Here is a 19760-nt window from a genome sequence, read left to right as displayed (position 1 = left end):
AAAAATGCCCAATGGAAATACTAAAATGAGATAGGAACTGTGCTGGGCGGGAAAAATAATCATTTTGTATAAACATATTTTGAATTTATACAGCGTTATTTTATCTGTTTATAAATACAAAATACGACTGTTTTTGTTGTTGTAATTTGCATTTGTTAAATAATGTTTAAAAGGAAAATAATGTGATAAGAAATTTGCAACTTTACACATTACAATTTGTCCAGCAATATATATATATATATATATGCAGTATATATATATATATATATATATATATATATATATATATATATATATATATATATATATATATATATATATATATATATAGTACCCAATGACATTTACTAATTTTATCCATGTGAGTAGTGAAATATATTTATATATTGACCCTTTTTCTGTTTGTTTCCTATATTGTTCAAATTATTTTCATACTATACGAACATGAATAACATCCCTTTGAGCTCTTAAATGCTTGGAAAATAAAAATATTTTAAATGTTCAACAGAAACAAGGAAATACCTCAAATGTAAACGTTAAAACAAGATGTGCAAGTGTGCAAAACAGAGGCAGCCACATATCATAAGTGACATTAAGCTATGTTGACATGTGAAAACATTAAGGGAATCTGTGCATTCGAATGCCATCACTACATGCACCTGTGTTTGTTGTCAATAAAATACTGTACACATGCCCATACTATTGCCACGAATGGTCACTTCAGCCACAGAGGCATAAGTGCATCATTCACCAAAGTCATGCCATGCTGTCTACCATCTGCCCTGTACAATAACCAGGATTCATTTGTGAAGAGAACGCCGCTCCAAATTTCCAGACATCATTGAAACTTAGCATTTGCTCACTCGAGTCCAGCATGCAGTTTCTAGCAGTCCGTGAAGAAATGATTTGGTAATGCAGGAGCTTCCGGTTGGCTGGTTTGGTGACAATGTCAGATATAGAAGTCCTGGGCTGGTCGTTTGAATGTGCTGCCTAAGGCACACCTGTACAATGATTATACGGTTGCTAATCAACATGTTAAGATACCACGTCTGTAAGGTGAGTGTATTTATTAGCAAAAGACAGAATAATTTGTGAACAATATTTGAGAGAAATTGTCCATTTGTGTACATAAAGTCCTGGGTCATTGAGTTCACAAATATGAGCATTTTTGTTTTGTTCAGTATAGATCCAAAATATGTAGATGAGGTTATGTTATTTTTATTATTCTATTTCAACCAGATTGTTTTATAATAAATATTTGTGGTGCTAATTTGAACACTACCACAGTACTTAATACACCGTATTATGTACAATATTGACAGTAAAATGGCAATGCTGATTTCATGTTGTAATTTGCAAATTATTTAAATTTGAAAATATACAATGACACCATATATGTTGTGTAAAAGGCATAGGCTACATTTTCTTTAAAAAACCTTGAAAGAACCAACAAGTAATTTACTCACCAAAGATCTGATGTTTAATAATGAGCAAACTGTATTTATCTAAAATATGGCAGTTTATGATATGGCTATCTACAGGTGGCATCTACAGTACTTATGGCAATCTTGTTATCATTGTTTGAAAACAGATGAATATACATATCCCTACTAACAGAAGAGGTAACAACTTTTTTCACCTTAAGAATAACATGGATCAATTTTTGAACAGAAACAGTTCATCAATGACACATAAATATTTTCTTTAATGGAGAGATACTCTGAGATTGTCGCTACAAAATAATAAATGTTCTTTGGCTTCTGATGATAGGATTTTTGAGCTGCTTTTCATGTCTATAAATGGTCAAAAACTGATAACCTTGATTGGTCATGTACTGGCATGTCCTCTACAAGTTAGCAAGGGTACCGATATGAAGTCAGCAAGCCCCAATCAAGCTAATTTCCGAGAACAGTGATTTTCTTCAACACATCACAGCATGTCACTACAGCTTCTCAACAGGATTATGTGCAAACATGATTTGTTGAATAAGAGCACGCTGACAGGAATGTCACAGAACAGTAAGCGTCTCATCCTCTGTTTTAACCACATGTGGATCTAATTCTAATTTGACCTCCGAAGCCTGAATTATAGCCTGAGGAGGGATAGTTCCGTTGATGTCCTCAAGCACTTGACCTGCTTGGTTCCTACAAAACCTCCTCATGTGCTTTACAGGTCCCCTGTTCTTTCTCTTAAAAACCCTCTGCAAGCATGTTTGAGGCCTTGAAGAGCTTGGAAGCTGTGCTTTTTCTCCTGGCTGCGTAAAGGGCACTGGATTACGTCTGTGCATGTCCTCCTCCACTGCTTTAAACACAAGGTCTGTGATATCTCGGCGAAGTCGGATAAGCACCATGTTGTCTTTAATTTGACGCATATCTGCCAGCATGACATTGACAAACTGGTTTAATACATCGTGATTTGACAGATTTGCTGCTAATTGATCGGGAGCATCAGGTGAGCTTTTCTCATGAGGTTCAAAGCTCAAGGACATAGTCTCTGCAAGATGAGATTGTGTATTTGCACAGTAGGAAGAAGGGTTTGAGGTGGATGCCTCAGATGGAAATTCCTCATGTGGATCTTGCCCAGCGTCATAATCATCCAGTGGGCTCCCAAATGTACTTGTACCTGTTTCGTGATCATTACTCCCTTCAGTCTCAATTTCTCCCTCGTCGTCCTCATGATCATCAGACTTGTCGTCCTGGAACAAAATGACACTCAACAAACGTGCAGGAAAACATGTTGCATTGCATGCATACTTACTGGGTAGGAATCGCCTCGTCTTCGAACGATGTAAGGTCTCAGAAAATCCAGTTTCTCTCTCAGCATCCTTTGCTGAAACGTACTGACCCTCTCTGGGTGCCATAACACCCTTCCATACTGAGTCCGCAGAGACCTTGATCTTCTCACAACATCGGATACTGGTGTGAAGAAGTGTAGACAGTCAAAACATAAATGTCACTGAATCACTCTTATGAAAACATAAATTATACATTGTAAAATGTTGAGAACAATTTAACAATGATACTGTTTCATAACAGTCCCAATGGTAAGCTGTCTACATTCCATAGAAATGTATATTATGTGAGACAATACTACCAAATGTTTACATTGTAAACTGTAACTATACCAGATTTCCCGATCAACAGGGCGCACTCCGACCACAGCTTTGTCTTCGTGTCTCTGTCGTAGAAAGACTCCAGCGAGGAATTAAATAAACATTCGTGCCTTTTCCAGAAATCTATTAGTATGTTATCCCTTTTAGCGCCCCAGTGTGGCCCCCGAATCTGACCACGAAAATGTGCCATATCTTTACGTTATTTATGAAACTGTGGCTCCTGCTTCCCCACGGGCAGATAATGTTCCGTTTCTTCTTTCGTTTGCGTTTGGCTTCAAAAGATAGTAGGCAAATGCTGCCACCATCTGGTGTGGAATAAGAGAGAGAAAAAAACACCATACATGATTTAGAAATCATTTATTGTTGCGCACACAATGCGAACGTAGTCTGACAAAAGTACTGGTCTCATCACAATAATAATAATAATAATAATAATAATAAAATAAAATAAAAATTAATACGTGTAACGTGGGCATTCGTGACTTTATTGTTACACAAGGCACTCAATATGCCAAAATAGAAAGCAAACAACATACTAATAAATTATTATTTAAAAATAAAACAATAGCAAAACATGTATTTCTCTTCGCGATGATTGACAGCGATATGACCCTGCTTGCGTCTTGCTTCACTCGGCCGGCCTCCGCCATCTTGCCTCTCCTTGCCTACCCCCACACAAGCAGAGTGCGGAAGTGGAAAGTGGGAACGCTGTACAGGCTGGGCTTGGGGTACCGCCTGTGAACAACTCGCCGGTCGGGTTCGTCTGCTGACACAGCCTGCTAGACGTCATCTTACCCTTTCTACATAGCAAAAACTTGGGGAAAGATGGCTGGACGGCTACCGGCGTGTGTAGTTGACTGCGGTACAGGGTAAGATGTTCTGTTCTGCACAAGGGCCCGAGTGTTTGCAAGGGAAAGACGCTGTCTATAGCGGCAGCAATAACGGGGCGTGTATGCGCGTATAATTATCCTCCTGGTTAGCCAACAAGCCAAATTAGTAACGGTATAGTTAATATAATCTAAATCTGTTAGCCTGCTCGATGGGCTTTCGTGTGTTCAATACATTTGCTTGTTTGTCTATGTCTCTGGCGATTTACGACAGTGTTTCTTCCTGTCGTACATTGTCGGGTAGATTTCATTGTGTTTATAATAATATCGTTAGACCCAAACCTGAAAGAAAATTGTTATCTTGCATCAGTTAAATTCATTTCGCCTTCCTTTATTGGTACGTACTCTTTGATCATATAGAAACCAAAATGTAGCTGTTCTTCAAACGCTTTTTTTCCAAGCTAGTGCCCATGCCTTTGCTCTATATGAGCATGCGCAGTACAGCGGCCTTCTCAGCACACACTTCCTCATTCATTTGTTTTAGCCCATATATGGTTATTTATTGCTGTATGGGCTTTTTGATGATTTCTCAAACGTTTTGTCGAAAGTAATATGGCGTTTTCTTCTGAAAATGAAAGGAAACAAACCCTGTTGTAGTCATTTTTGCGTTTATTCAACATTTTGCTCTTACATTGTTGGACTGTTCATGTCATTTTAGAAATGTGTCGTGTGCATTACTTGGCTATCTGTTATTTATTATTAGTTAATTTGTGCAAAGATAATAACGTTTCCAAGAATCTACAATCTTAGATTTTTATTGTTTTCATGGGGAGGCTTGAAATTAGGAACTCGTCACATTGCATATTTAAAATGAAAACAAAACAGCCGCCCTCTACTGCAGGCTGTTTTCTACCAGTGATTTTCAGCTGTTATTACAAGGGCACGACCCACTTTTATAGAAGTTAAGAATAATAGGGCCTCTGAAAATACGTATCCAGTAGGTGTGGGAATCTTTGAATGTCTCACGATTTAATTCAATTCCGATTTTTGGGTGTGCAATTCGATTCAGAATGGATTTTCGATTAACTCTTTTACTGCCAAAGACGTTAAATGACGTTCTGCAAAAACCTACGGAGGAGCGCCAAAGACGTTAAAAGACGTCCTCCCATTTTTTTTTTTTTTTTTTTGAAACGGGTGCTGGGAAGGCTTGCGGAACTATCCTGAAAGTTTTAAGCAGGTCTCGTGAGCCTAATGACTATTTTTGGCCCCTAGAGGGCAGCGATGACTCTCTTTTGACAAGATCGGGTGGGCGTCAGTAGAGGCGGAGCTAGAGCGTTGAGCAGGAGATCAGAATGGAAAACAAAGGAAAAATGGCGGCCGGTCGCGAGGAGCTAACGCCAGAGCCGTTTTTTTCAAAGACCAAAAGCATCGCTAAAAGAGCACACTGTTGATGACGATGATCATTATCGATGATGAAGATGATGGTGACTCCGTGGTTGGAAAGCATTGACGCGGCAGTAGAAGACGTTAGATGGAGCTAGATGGAGGAGGGAACGGGCAATGGCGAGCGTTTGCAAGCAGCTCTACACTTACAAGACAAAAGGCATCGACCAACGCTAAAAGAGTACATTGATGACGATGATGATGAAGGTGAATCAGAGCTTGACGGCGAAATTGGAACCGCTGATGCGGCGGCTATGACGGTGTCGTAACGCGGAGCGCAACCGAGCACGCACAGGCGGACGTTCGATCGGACGATGGAGAGTGCCCCGAGTCCAATGCATATTCATCGGAGGAAGTGTGTACAGTCTGCTACTTGCTTTTTATTCCCCGGAAAAAAAGGCCGTCAAGAAAGTGTAACGTTTGCACGCAAAACGGACCAATGTGAAAGTGAAAGTAAACTGTTGTGCGAGTCCTGGCGTCTCCTTGCACGCAGGAGAGCGTTACAAAAAGAAAAACTGTATTTGAAACATCCACATAATTGTAAGTAATACCACAGTTGCACACATTTGTAAATAGTTTGCGAAATTGTTTTGTCAAATTGTTACACTGTTGAATGGAAATAAACGCATTTTGCAATCAAAAAACACTTTTTCATTGTTGGTGAAAGCGTTTTACAGAAGTAAAGCACTATTTAAGTGTTTGTGGCATCATTCATGGACAAAAAGAAGTGTACAATTCACTAGAGTGCATGAAATAACATCGTTTCACAAAAAACTCTTTTTCTCCGTTTTTTGTTTAAAAACAGAGAATTTCGGTGAAAGTAACCATTTTCTATTGTTGATTACTGAAGAACGGAATAAGGTAGAAACAAACTTTTTTTTTCTGATGAAAGATGAGAGTCCAATCTTTCATTTGGTCGGATGTGTGTTTCCATAGTCCAAACACAACATTTTCTGTGGACCTTGAAAGATCACTCAAAATGCTTAAATCGGCTGGCACTGGCGACATCCCGTTTTTGAAAACGTCTGGCAGTCAAAGAGTTAAGAATGATTTTTTAGTCAAAATTATTTGATTGACAATGATTTTTGCTTCAATCTATAGATGTGCAAGGAATTGTAATGATCCACTCCAGTCTGAATCGCTAATGCTAATTAATGCGCTACACTTTTATCACTCAAAAAAACACTGCAAAAAACGACTTTTATTGGAATAACTTGATTATGACTTTTTCCTTCTACTCTTTAATGTGGCTACAACTTAACAGTGTATTAGACCACGTGGAACCACACTGCCCCTAAGTGGCCAAATCGGGTACAACCTGAACAGCGCTCCAAATAAAGGCACACAGACAAAGGCAAGACAGTATAAAATAATTTAAATAAAATCGATTTAGGGACATTTAAAATCGATTCTGAATTGTACTAAATGAGAATCGCGATTCTTCACCCCTGGTATCCAATATTTTATCATTTTAAGCAATGTTTCAAGGGGCAAAAATGTATTGCTACCTCTCATCGGTGGACTGGCTATCCAAAATTTTGGGAGGCTATTATTGGTAGTGTCTCAGGAGAAGATGAAAAGTAATGTTTTTGGAATTTCTGCAATGAACTAGTTAAGATAGTGTAGACTAGCTAGTATCCTAATAATGTAGTATCTTAAACTGTTCTAAGTTGTTAAATGCAATTATTAACACTAGCACAGGAATTCAGTCGACTTCTGTTAGCTTTAGCCATCCGTTGCATACATATCCCCTCTCAGATTTGTTATGTAGTTCTAGCCTGTTGAGGCAGGTTGAGGCGGGCAAGCTGGGACTGTTCAATGGTATGAAGGCCCGAAGTATGTCTGCTGCCACATATTGTTTCTATGAGTCAGTTTTTTTTGTTTTTGACATGAGGCAACCGTTACAGTAATATTAACTTATCTTATAGTTCAAGGAAAAATACGTTGTAAAAATATCACCTATGCATCATGACCTATAATCTTTGGAGACAAGAAATGTTTTAATTACATTGTCAGGTTTTTTGTAAAAGTTAGGAATCGAGACCTATAAAGGGTAACAATTGAAGATAAGTGGAAACTACCATGCGCACCTGTGGTGGAGAAATGTACTGTTATAGTCTGTTACAGGATACAGTGCTTTGCTATCAATTGGTCCAGAGACTCTTTATAAGTGAATGGAATCAGTGAAAGGTGCCAGCCAGTATTTGTGTGTGTGTAAATTTTTAGTCGTTTTTAGTTAATAGTTAGTCGTTTATTAATGGGTGATGAAGATTGTGAGTCAAAACTTTTCTACCACTGTTACTGGTAGAACTCCAAAATGGAAGGTTTGTTAGATTCCACTGTAGACAATATTATGACCAGGATGTGGCCTATTAAATTTTCCACAGTCATTTGGCAGCGGTCAACTTCTTTCACTTTCTTGGCCCGGAGAACCGGATGTCTGGGCTTTCCCAAGACAGTAGTACAGCTGGTTGGCATGTACCTTGCAGCACACTACACACAGTAGTTACTTGAAAAAGACAGGAGAGCAACATAATATGTGCCTAGTGATTGTTGAACGAGGATGCTTATATGTATTTTTCTCATATTTTGTTTCATCTTAGCCGTTTTTACAGAATCAAATTCATATGTAAGCATTTTATTTCCGTTACATTTCAGCTGAGTCATGAATAGCTTTTTCAGAAGACGTTCTGTTGGCAGTCGAACCAGTAGACCACTTTAAAAATCACTTGAAATTCATTGGGAAAACTACTCTGGCTTCACATTCTGACTTAGTTTGCTTTTCATTTTGGGTATGAATTCTTTTTCTTTTGCAGTTACACCAAACTGGGGTATGCAGGCAACACAGAGCCACAGTTCATCGTTCCATCATGTGAGTTTTGCACTATTCGATTCAGCATACACCAGTTCAGCATTTCACAGTGCCTACAATGTGCCTTTTAGAATTGGAAGTGTTTCAATACTTCAAGGAGCCACAACAGTTTGAATGCTTTACAGTTTTATGAACCTATCATGATGGTCGTGGAATACATGTCTATTTTCCATTTGTCTCAAACAAAACTGCTTTTAATAGGCAGCAGACACTGTAACAATATCACAAGTGTATCATTTGCCGGCTGCGTGAATTAAAAATTTCTTGTCAGGTATTGCCATCAAGGAGTCAGCCAAGGTTGGAGACCAAGCTCAGCGGAGAATGATGAAGGGGGTGGATGACTTGGATTTCTTCATCGGAGATGAAGCTGTGGACAAGCCCACATATTCTACAAAGGTACCTGACCCTGGCAGTTTTTTTCAGACAATTTGTAGGCTTTATATATGTAATGGATACATTAACACATTAATTAACTCTTTGACTGCCAGACGTTTTCAGAAACGGGATGTCGCCAGTGCCAGACGATTTAAGCATTTTGACTGATCTTTCAAGGTCCACAGAAAATGTTGTGTTTGGACTATGGAAACACACATACTACCAAATGAAAGATTAAACTATCATCTTTCATCAGGAAAAAAAGTTTGTTTCTACCTAATTCCGTTCTTCAGTAATCAACAATAGAAAATGGTTAGTTTCACCGAAATGCTCTGTTTTGAAACAAAAAAAGAGCTTTTTGTGAAACGATGTTATTTCATGCACTCTAGTGAATTGTACACTTCTTTTTGTCCATGAAAGATGCCACAAACACCTAAACAGTGCTTTACTTCTGTAAAACGCTTTCACCAACAATGAAAAAGTGTTTTTAGTTTGCAAAATACGTTTATTTCCATTCAACAGTGTAACAATTTGACAAAACAATTTCGCAAACTATTTACAAATGTGTGTAACTGTGGTACTACTTACAATTATGTGGATGTTTCAAATACAGTTTTTCTTTTTGTAACGCTCTCCTGCGTGCAAGGAGAGGGACCAGGATTCGCACAACAGATTAGTTTCACTTTCGCTTTGTCCGTTTCGCGTGCAGACGTTACACTTTCTTTTCGGCCTTTTTTTCCGGGGAATAAATAGCAAGTAGCAGACTGTACACACTCCTCGGATGAATATGCATTGGACTCGGGGCACTCTTCGTCGTCCGATTGAACGTCCGCCTGAGCGTTGTGCTCTGTGTTTTCCGGTGTCAGCATCGCTCGCCCGTGAACCTTTATAACGTCGTCATAGCCGCCGCATCAGCGCTTCCAACTTCGCCGGCAACCTCGGAGTCACCATCATCATCATCGATGATGATCATCGTCGTCATCAATGTGCTCTTTATCGTTGGTCGATGTCTTTGAAAAAAACGGCTCGACCGTGAGCTGCTAGCAAGCGGCCGCCATTATGACTTCTTCAGCCATTGTCCCCTCAACACTCTAGCCCCGCCTCACGTCTTCTACTGACGCCCACCCAATCTTGTCAAGAGAGTCATCGCTGCCCTCTAGTGGCCAAAAATAGTCATTAGGCTCAATAGACCTGCTTGAAACTTTCACCACAGCTGCGGAAGGCTTGCCTGCACCCGTTTCATAATTTTTTTAAAAAAAAAATTGGATGACGTCTTTTAACGTCATTGGCGGCCCTCCGTAGGTTTTTACTTGACGTCTTTTAACGTCAGTGGCAGTGAAAGAGTTAACGTCTTTGGTGCTCCTCCGTAGGATTTTACTAAACGTTATTTAACGGTTTTGGCAGTCAAAGAGTTAATAAGTGTTGGAAAATATTGTTCTGGGTCATTTCTCTTATTTTTGCTTTTGTCTTACAATTATTGGATGTCAATAGTGGCCAATTCGTCATGGGATTGTGGAAGACTGGGACCTAATGGAACGCTTCATGGAGCAAATCATCTTCAAGTACCTGAGGGCCGAACCTGAAGACCACTACTTCCTCCTTGTGAGAACACTTATCGTCCACTGCAGTGACTTAGCATCTTGGATCATGGAAAACATGATTGTCAACTTAGAACCTTTTACAACCAAAATGAAAAAGTAACCTACTGCCTGTGTAGGCTCATATAAAATACACATCCTTAATGGCCAATTCCAATACACTGCCGATATCCATTTTATTGGTCTATTTACTACTATTTATTATCTACTGTCAAGTGACTTGCATTCAATATCACTATATTTACATTTACTGAACAATCTGTATCCATAAACATTCAAAACACAGATAAACTAGATTTCAGTAATAGCTCCCCAATCAACGGTCTTTGGCCCGGTATCAAATGGCCTGCAGACTGGTTCCGGGCACAGAAAGACTGACTTTTTTTTTTAAGCCGAACATGTCAGCCCCGTAAATGAAGCATGTTAGATGCAAGCTCGATATGCATAGGCTGCCCACAGAACCGTGTAGCCAGCAGACCCAAAGCATCAATCAATTGTGCCATCTTTTGATGATGCAAGTAGCAATTATCTAGATCGTAGCTAAACCTAAAAATTAAATGTTTACATTTTAAGGCTTATTCATAATTTCTCAGGGCTCATTTTGTATTATTCTACATTCTACATTTGTTGATGTGTGTTGAGTAAAAAAATAAAATAAACTTGTCATCTTTTTCATTTTGCAAAATGTTTTGACTTGACTTGTGTTGGGACTCCTGTACAAAGCTTGACCCAGGCACTCAATGCACAATATCCAATATACATCCAGTATACCTGTACACAGATCATGACAATATGTGACATTCACACTCTCACACTTGTTATTCTACTCATAATGTTTGTGTTTTTCCATAAACTTACAGACAGAGCCTCCTCTGAACACACCGGAAAACCGAGAATACACAGCAGAGATCATGTTTGAATCCTTCAATGTACCAGGACTGTACATTGCAGTTCAGGTCAGAACCACATACTTAATTCCCTCCTTGTACAAAAAAGATGCTGTGCAACTACAGAATGTTAAATGTAGGTGTAATGATACCAACATGTGTGACCTACCATTTAGGCCGTGCTTGCTCTCGCAGCCTCCTGGACATCCAGGCAAGTAGGTGAGAGGACATTGACGGGCACTGTTATTGACAGTGGTGATGGTGTAACCCACGTCATCCCTGTGGTAAGTGTAAAGAGTAGAGCGACAAGCATACACCTATTACAATCATCACAATTGGTTTCTTCTTACTCGTGCACACCCACTGCCTCACACAAATATAGTTCTAATTTCTTCTACATTTGTTTTCTATCATATACTCGTAACATCCCTCTATCCATTCATTTTCTACTGCTTATCTAGTTACGACTCCTGGGGGAGCTGGAGTCAAGAGGCAAGGGGCACCCCATCACTGATCACTGTAGCCATAAAGTGTTTTGGTGCTGGCATTATTATTTCAAATGAAAGCTCCCTTAAGCTAACAGCAATCATCTTGATTTGTACACATAAAATACACAGATTGCTATTACTTTACTGACTCAACTATAAAAGAAAATATATGTGGTTTTGCAGTTGCAACGACAATACGCTAATGTAATTGACATCACTGTGTAAAATTTAATTGTATTTTGCATATCATGACCTTATTTTTAAATTGAATCTAATTTTGTTTCATTTATTTATTCATGTTTATTTTTACTTGTCCTCTAGGCTGAAGGTTATGTTATTGGCAGCTGTATAAAGCACATTCCCATCGCAGGACGAGACATTACTTACTTCACCCAGCAGCTTCTAAGAGAGAGAGAGGTGGGCATCCCACCAGAGCAGTCACTGGAGACAGCCAAGGCAGTCAAGGTTTGTCCTCATCTTGACTTTAATGGGCTGTGATGTCTTTTACATTACCCATCATTTTTTCAACCTTAGCTTGACACTTGCACAGTTTCTTGTTCTTTCGACTTTTTTGTTGTTGGAGCCAGTTCTCTTCCCCCCAGGAAGAAGAAAATATTTAATTTCTCCCAACTCTCCGTCATGACTATAAAAAAGTACCACTTGTCTATAAAAGTTGGTATAGCCTCACATTAATTTGTTACCCTTTCCAGTATGGCTGAAATATTTATCGTTTTTGGATCGAAATCTCGTGATTGTCAAAGGTAAAACATTTTAAGCGCTCTTATACGGGTATATTATTATAAAAAAAGTTCACCAATCAAAAGTGGAATGCTATCCGTGAACTTAAATGGGCTCTCAATTATGGCTTATACTAACTATTAGAAGTTTTTTTCTATAGTAAGAGACATGCATATAAGGAGTGTAAAGCTTGGGGATGAACATTGTACAAATTAATTGTTGTAAAAGTGGTATTACCTCTGATGTGTGCTTTAAAATGGTTGCATAGTTTCCTGCAAAGAGAACCGCTGACCTTGACGTTGACGTCACACGTCCCAAAATGGGCGTTAGCGCATCCATTTTGGCAGCATAGAAAACACGTCTGCCACTTTGAGTAAACGGCAAACTTTAACAATGATTGACAGCTGTTGTGGACCAGCTGGCACAATGAGAAGAGGCAAACAAAAGTATTGAAAAAACTGAGGCTATACATACACAAAAATTAAATACACTTTGCAAATGTATGATGTCTTAAAATAAAGTGCAGAGAAATAGTCACATGATGTCTGTAACTCAATTGGCCTTCTTGTTTTCCTGTGTGATGGTAAGACTCGTATGTTTATTTATAATGTCTCTTTTAGGAACGGTTCAGCTACGTGTGCCCAGATCTTGTCAAAGAGTTTAACAAGTATGACACAGATGGCTCCAAGTGGATTAAGCAATACACCGGTGTTAATGCCATCAACAAGAAAGAGTTCACTATTGATGTGGGATACGAAAGGTTTTTAGGACCCGAGATCTTCTTTCACCCAGAGGTAAGTTGAAGAAAAAACAAAAAGAGAAAAACACCACAAACAAGTTTTATTTTGGCTGAAAGTCACAACAACCAAAACACTCAAAATTGATTATGATCGACATTGAGTTCAGTTAATGACATGACAAATAGTTGCAAACGTGGTTAGAAATGTAGCTAAATATACCAACAATGTTGCTATATTAGCAACAGCAAAGACACAAGTCGTTGCTTTCTCACTTGTACACATACACACATACATCAAAATTAAAGCACCGATAACTCAATATCAGTATGTATCGCAAAATACAAGTGATCAATATGAATACAAAATGCATTTGATAAAATATTCAACAGAAACATATCAGCAAGCAAAACCGACCCCATGCAGCATAGTGCGTGTGTTTGATTTGTGCCACAATCACAAGCATGTCAGGACATTTGAAGCACAAAAGTGTGTTTTGAGCGCACAAGAACTGTTTTTGAGCGTCTAATTTACTAGCTCGCCTACCAAGCCGAAGAAGAAGCTGTCTAACTAAGGAAAAAATGCACTCACACATATTGTCCTCTATCACACCAGATTTTCAGTGCAGTAATTTCTGGACTACACGTCGCTACTTTTTTCACTTGCATTCAACTCTTCGGCTAATAAAACGGTGCAGCTTATCCATCAGACCTCAAGGGGGCGCACTTAAAAAGGAAGCGCAAGAGCCTCAGGCAGAGCAAAACAAACCAAGTGAGCCCAAATACAGTAAAAGAGACAGAACGAGAGCGAGACAATTTGTGGCCTCACTATGGAAAAGAAAGTAGCGGGAACCTGGTGCAGTAACATTAAAACACCTGCGGCTTACAGTCGGGTGTGGCTTTATATGTGTAACAAACTCTAGTATTCCCCCAATTTAGCCAGCGCGGCTTATGGTCAGGTGCGCCTTATGGTCCAGAAATTACTGTAACACAAACTACTTTCACACTAAGGATCAGTAAACTATTTTTGATGCAACCGATTGGCACTCATGGTGCGCAATCTGAGAGACCTGGCAGGTCTGAACAACAACATATGACAAGATGTGACTCCTGCTAGCCAGAATAGCTGCACTGTGTTTGTATACGGAGTAGGCATGTGGTTAGAGAGAGGCAGACAGGTAGACTTAAACTTCTTGTCCCTTAGCTACGACGGCGTATTAGCGTCACATATAAATATATATTTTTTAGAAGGCGGGGGCAATAATTCGAGAAAAAGTGGCAAATTTGCGAGAGAAAAAACTCAGAAACTTACGAGAAATGCATGTAGTGAGTGTACTTATAGTCTAATGTGAGGATTCGTTGGTGGTTAATGGGACACTATTTATAATGAATATATATGAATATTTATATGAAAAGGCAGGATTGAGACGGATTCATTCTTAATTTAAACTTTACTTGTCATACACGACAGCTAGAGCGACAACACTTCCTGATCCAGATCAGCTGACTAACACTAACCAATCATAAACTAGCATACTTTAAGTAAATGTAAGTGAATGACAGAGAGCAGTAGATTCAACACATCAACTTAACTTGTACAAAAAAAAATAGCAAAAGGTATTAATGTGTAAATAATAGTTCTGGAAACGTAAATATACATTTTTGACAAATTAACTTAAATGCTTGCTCCTCAGGGTGTGGACCTTCGCAAAGCGAGGCGTCTTTGTCGCTGGCAGTACCCAACGCTTGAAAGTGCGAAGGCTTAACATCATATGGTTAAAGTCATTACTATCTTCTTATGTGAAAACCCGACCGAAAAGTATTGGCACAAACATCCGAGAAGTACGCTATGTGTATTTCTCGTAGGTTTTTTTCTCTCGTAAATCTGCCATTTTATAAAGTTGCAAATTTAAGATTTTTTTTTCTCACAAATTTGCCATTTTATAATCGCAAATTAAAGTGGCAATTTTCCAGTTTTTTTCTCGCAATATTGCCCCTGTCCTCTAAAAAATATATTTATACATGGCCCTAATACACTGTTGTACTTACCTAATATCTTGTTTTCATTTTTTTTTACTACTAACCTAGTTTGCCAACCCAGACTTCACCCAACCTATATCTGAGGTTGTTGACGAAGTCATCCAGAACTGCCCCATTGATGTCAGGCGTCCACTCTATAAGGTAAGCTGCCATTTACTGCACTATACCACACAATTACATATCAGTCATGTTGAATGGTGAGGAAGAAGGGGGGTAGACGGTATTGTTACTCTTCAACAAATCTTTCTTTGGCTGACTGACCCATTACCTCATTTTAGATTTGATATTCAAAGATTTATAAATTTTTCCTTTCTCAGAACATTGTTCTATCTGGAGGCTCCACCATGTTCAGAGACTTTGGTCGCCGTATGCAGAGAGATTTAAAGAGGACCGTTGATGCCAGACTAAAGATGAGTGAAGAACTCAGCGGAGGCAAACTTAAGGTGAGGAACATGTACTTCATCACAACAGTGACCGAAAAAGAACCCAAATATTTGAGTGGTGAATCAATGTGTAGAACATTGGTCTTGGTAATTTGTTTGTAGACTTCCTTTAATTTTAATCCTGTGATCTTGCATCGTATTATAAACTATCGTCATCATGCCTTCAGATTTGATCGTTGGTACCAGGCTGGAAAAGATGCAAAATAACTAATGTTAAATTAGAGGGTCGCGCCTGATTATGTAAAATGTGTATGCGAATGTGTAGAATGATTTGTGTACAAAGCACAGATTACCGGTACCGGTAATTGCATTGATGTGGTCTATTCTATTTTGCTTTGCCAGAAGGAACTTGCGCTCACACTCTTGGTCTATTACATGGTTTGTAGGGTATGAATTGTGTAAAATTCTTCTCTCTGCAGCCCAAACCAATTGATGTCCAAGTTATCACTCATCATATGCAGAGATATGCTGTCTGGTTTGGAGGATCAATGTTAGCGTCAACTGTAAGTAGCAAGACAATGCGCAGTTGCGGGCACTGCTAGATGAATGTGATCTTTATATCTCATGATTGGAACTTTGTAACTACGTTCATATTTCACTGATGAGTGGTACATAGAACGGATGGATGAATGAATTTGTTCTAATTACAGTACATGATTATGGGCATGAGTTATGCAAAGATCACTTGAAGAACAGAGCCAGAGCCCAACCCTTTCTCTCTCGGGCCAACAGAGACACTAATCTATGCTTTTTGCTTCCTGGTCTTCCCAAAAAGAGCATTTCAACCTTACAATTAATTACTACAGAACTCAGCAGCACACTCACCCAGGCCATTGTGACCGTGTCAAAGTATCCTTGAGCAAGACACTGAATCCCCAGTTGCTCCTGATGCTGTGTAATCAGTAGTGAATGAGTAGTCAGAATGTAAAGCGCTTTGAGGGCCTTGTAAGGTGGAAAATAAAATAAATGAAGTACCATTTAGATGGGCAAAGATGTTTTTTTTTTGGGGGGGGGGGGGGGGTAATTAGGGGAGTAACAAACACTGATTCAAATCCCAAATTTTTTTTGATTTAACAAACCAAATCGAATTGTTACATTTTAAAATTGTTGCATTATGGGATTCTGTCTCACCCCATGTATTGAATCGTATCAAATTGTCTTGTGTGGAAAGATGCACTCTCTTAGTTGCAATAGCATTATTATTTTTACAAGATTATTCTTTTATAAATGATCTCGATCTCACTAACTACTGTGCTGTGCTAAATTATCCAAATTTTCTCCTAATTAGTCCATACTACAAATAAAGTGTCTTTGTTCATGTGCGTAGACAACAGCAGATATGCCTGCCACTGCCTGAATATGGTACCTTCTATTTTTCTGTTCATTTCTTGAGTGTTCATTTCGAGGACTTTAATTATAAAGTGCAAGTCACCCCTCAACCCAAAATCAATTCTATACCACGACAAGCTATGCTATATAAACTAACCGAATGCTATGCTAATAAATCACCAACCTTAAAATCGGTATAATAATGTTCGCAAATGCTACTATTCCAACTCCAACGCACTAAGGAGGAGCAAGACTGAGCCAGTGGGTGCCAGAGCGACTACGTCGATTTCACGGAAGTGACATTGGTAGTCCGTGCTCGTCCAAAGAGAGGACAAACACAGATGTCCCCCCAAATTCAAGCTTTCCAACAAGCATGCACTAATATGTCAAAACAATGAAAAAGTTGATTTGGTGTTGAGTTGCCCTTTAGGAGTGCTACTTAAGGTGGTAAAGTTGGGCACCTCTTGTCCTACAAAAAAGTAGCGACTATTGGCTTGTGTCATTAAGTGCAAGATGTACCGGTAGGTTAGGTTTGAATTGCAAGTGTATAGCATTGTGTGTTTGCTACATTGCTTTATCACTGCTCCCGTTTTTCATACTTTTGTGTTGGAGAGGTTGGTCGAAGGTCATCATAAAAAAGGCTTCAGGCTCCTCTTCTTTCTATTTGTCTTGAGCCTTATTCTTGTGGATTTTTAAAGCGTTTACAAAATAGTTTGCAACAGTTTGACTCAAGGGAAAAACAATCAGGAAATTTTTATATATAATTTTTTAAATGCTTCTATTTTTTGTGTGTTTTAACTCGTCCTTTTCTTTGTTGTTCCACAGCCTGAATTCTACCAGGTTTGCCACACCAAAAAGGACTATGAAGAGATTGGGCCAAGCATCTGTCGCCACAATCCTGTGTTTGGGGTCATGTCTTAATTAAATGGAACAGCAGTGGGGTGGGTGACAGGGAGGTTTGTGGGACTGAGTTTAAATTGTGTCAAGGACACGTTGGAAAGGTGCAAGGAGGTGGTGCTCTTGAAACAGCACAGAGTAAAGGAGACACCTGACTGTTTTTTTCTCCCCTCCCCGTTCTGCCTTTTGTTTATTTTCAAAATGAGGGAAATAGTTTTACAAAACGGTTTGCTGATATATATTTTGTTTCTTGTAAGCCACATGCAGTGAATGGTGTGGATGGTTGAGAATATCTGTTTGGTGGAGTCCTTGAATAATGTTGCAACTTCAAGGTGAAAGTACTTCTGTTAAGTTTGCGTCTTTACTTACAATCTTCAAATGTACCGTAAGACGCACTTGTTCACATGCCTTTTTTAATTGGAAGTCCAGGATGATATCAAGGGTTAAGAAATAACAATTGACTGTTTCATCTGATGGCGCAGGTTTGATGCACAGTATTTTCCAAAGTTTAATCAATAGTCTCTCACTTGAGTGTCAGTGTGTTCTGTCCTCTAATTCTCAAGTGTTGAATCATCTGCTTTCACTTAAGACTGTGGCAGGTTTCCACCTCTATGATGCAGGGAAAGAAGACATTCTAGGTAACAATAATGCAGTTGAAGTCAAATGTCAAACCAGTATTGTTTCATTATTTTTATTACTATTAAATACCAAATTATTTCAAAGAATGGGATTTGTGTATTTAATGCCTTGTTACATTCTAATAAAGGCGTGAATTGGTTTATAAAAGCTGAAGTTTCCTGTACTTTATTTTCAATCATCCTCCTTTTGTGGTATAAGGCCCAAATAAAGCTTAAAATAATAAATTTTGAATGGTCTGTTTTGTTCACAAATTAAAAAATATTCAAGAGGTAAATAAGCTTTGCTCTGATTGGGTCTCTGTTCTTAATTTGATATGGTGAAGAAACTTTCCTATATTGGTTAGTTCCTAGTTTGCTGTGGCACAATTAAATGGCTGGCTTGATCTAGGTCGTTGTCTATGAAGCCACAACACTAACAATATGATTTGGTATTGAAAAAAAAATGTCATTGTGGAAAAAGCTGCATTGACAATGAAACAAGTTACAATACTTGGCATTGTAAAAGATTGTATTGAAAAATAAAATACATGAAGAAAAACATAATTTTTTTGTATGTCTTTTTCAATGCCATTTTGCAGAGTTAATTGACGGGTTTTTATCGAGAGTAATTTAGCTAACGTGCTAACTGGTTTACTACAGAAACATTAACACTGACGCCACAAGGTTATATGTAGAAAAAAACTGATTTACAGGCGGTTTAGGAGTTCCTGGTTAACTTGTATTCATGAGTATTGCCTTTAGCCAACAGAGGGCGCGCTCATAAGTCAGGTTGAAAAGGAGATCAAAATCTGCAGGATGGCCATGAAAATAATATAGGGATAAGAAAAAAAAATAGGCATAGGCTTACCCTCCCGAGCACTCAACAAGTACAATACCTTTTTCAATGCCATTTTGCAGAATTAATTGACAGGTTTTTTTTCCGAGAGTAATTTAGCTAACGTGCTAACTGGTTTACTACAGAAACATTAACACTGACGCCACAAGGTTATATGTAGAAAAAAACAGATTTACAGGCGGTTTAGGAGTTCCTGGTTAACTTGTATTCATGAGTATTACCTTTAGCCAACAGAGGGCGCGTTCATAAATCAGGTTGGAAAGGAGATCAAAATCTGCAGCATGGCCATGAAAATAATATAGGGATAAGAAAAAAAAATAGGCATAGGCTTACCGTCCCGACCACTCAACAAGTACAAATCTGGTTGTTCTGCTCACTTGGGTTATGTGACTTCAGAAGTTATTTAAAAAAAAATTCCCTTGCCAAAATCCACAAAAATAAAGTACATAATTGTTAAAAAATAATAATTGTGACTGACACACCTGAAAAGAAGAAAAGACCT

At 38.6% G+C, this 19760-nt stretch overlaps 2 protein-coding genes across 2 annotated transcripts; one reads left to right on the top strand and one right to left on the bottom strand.

The window, feature by feature from the left end:
- Nucleotides 1-1683: 1683 nt before the first annotated feature.
- Nucleotides 1684-3383, bottom strand: LOC144060602 (uncharacterized). Its single transcript, XM_077580291.1, has 3 exons — nucleotides 3125-3383; nucleotides 2758-2915; nucleotides 1684-2695 (listed from the first exon to the last, which is right to left on the bottom strand). Exons 1-3 carry the CDS (start codon nucleotides 3300-3302, stop codon nucleotides 2009-2011), a joined length of 1023 nt encoding a protein of 340 aa, XP_077436417.1. The 5' UTR covers nucleotides 3303-3383; the 3' UTR covers nucleotides 1684-2008.
- A 387-nt stretch (nucleotides 3384-3770) lies between these two features.
- On the top strand, nucleotides 3771-18571 carry LOC144060447 (actin-related protein 3). The gene is made up of 12 exons (XM_077580029.1): nucleotides 3771-3981; nucleotides 8199-8254; nucleotides 8526-8650; nucleotides 10121-10231; nucleotides 11088-11183; nucleotides 11291-11398; nucleotides 11924-12067; nucleotides 12961-13134; nucleotides 15165-15257; nucleotides 15434-15559; nucleotides 15979-16062; nucleotides 17714-18571. The coding sequence occupies exons 1-12, from the start codon at nucleotides 3938-3940 to the stop codon at nucleotides 17807-17809; spliced, it is 1257 nt and encodes a 418-aa protein (XP_077436155.1). The 5' UTR covers nucleotides 3771-3937; the 3' UTR covers nucleotides 17810-18571.
- Nucleotides 18572-19760: the final 1189 nt, after the last annotated feature.

Source organism: Vanacampus margaritifer, chromosome 11, assembly GCF_051991255.1.
Source record: "Vanacampus margaritifer isolate UIUO_Vmar chromosome 11, RoL_Vmar_1.0, whole genome shotgun sequence".
Taxonomy (NCBI): domain Eukaryota; kingdom Metazoa; phylum Chordata; class Actinopteri; order Syngnathiformes; family Syngnathidae; genus Vanacampus; species Vanacampus margaritifer.
The sequence above is the reverse complement of the archived record's forward strand: the minus strand, read 5'-3'. Positions and strand labels throughout refer to the sequence as shown.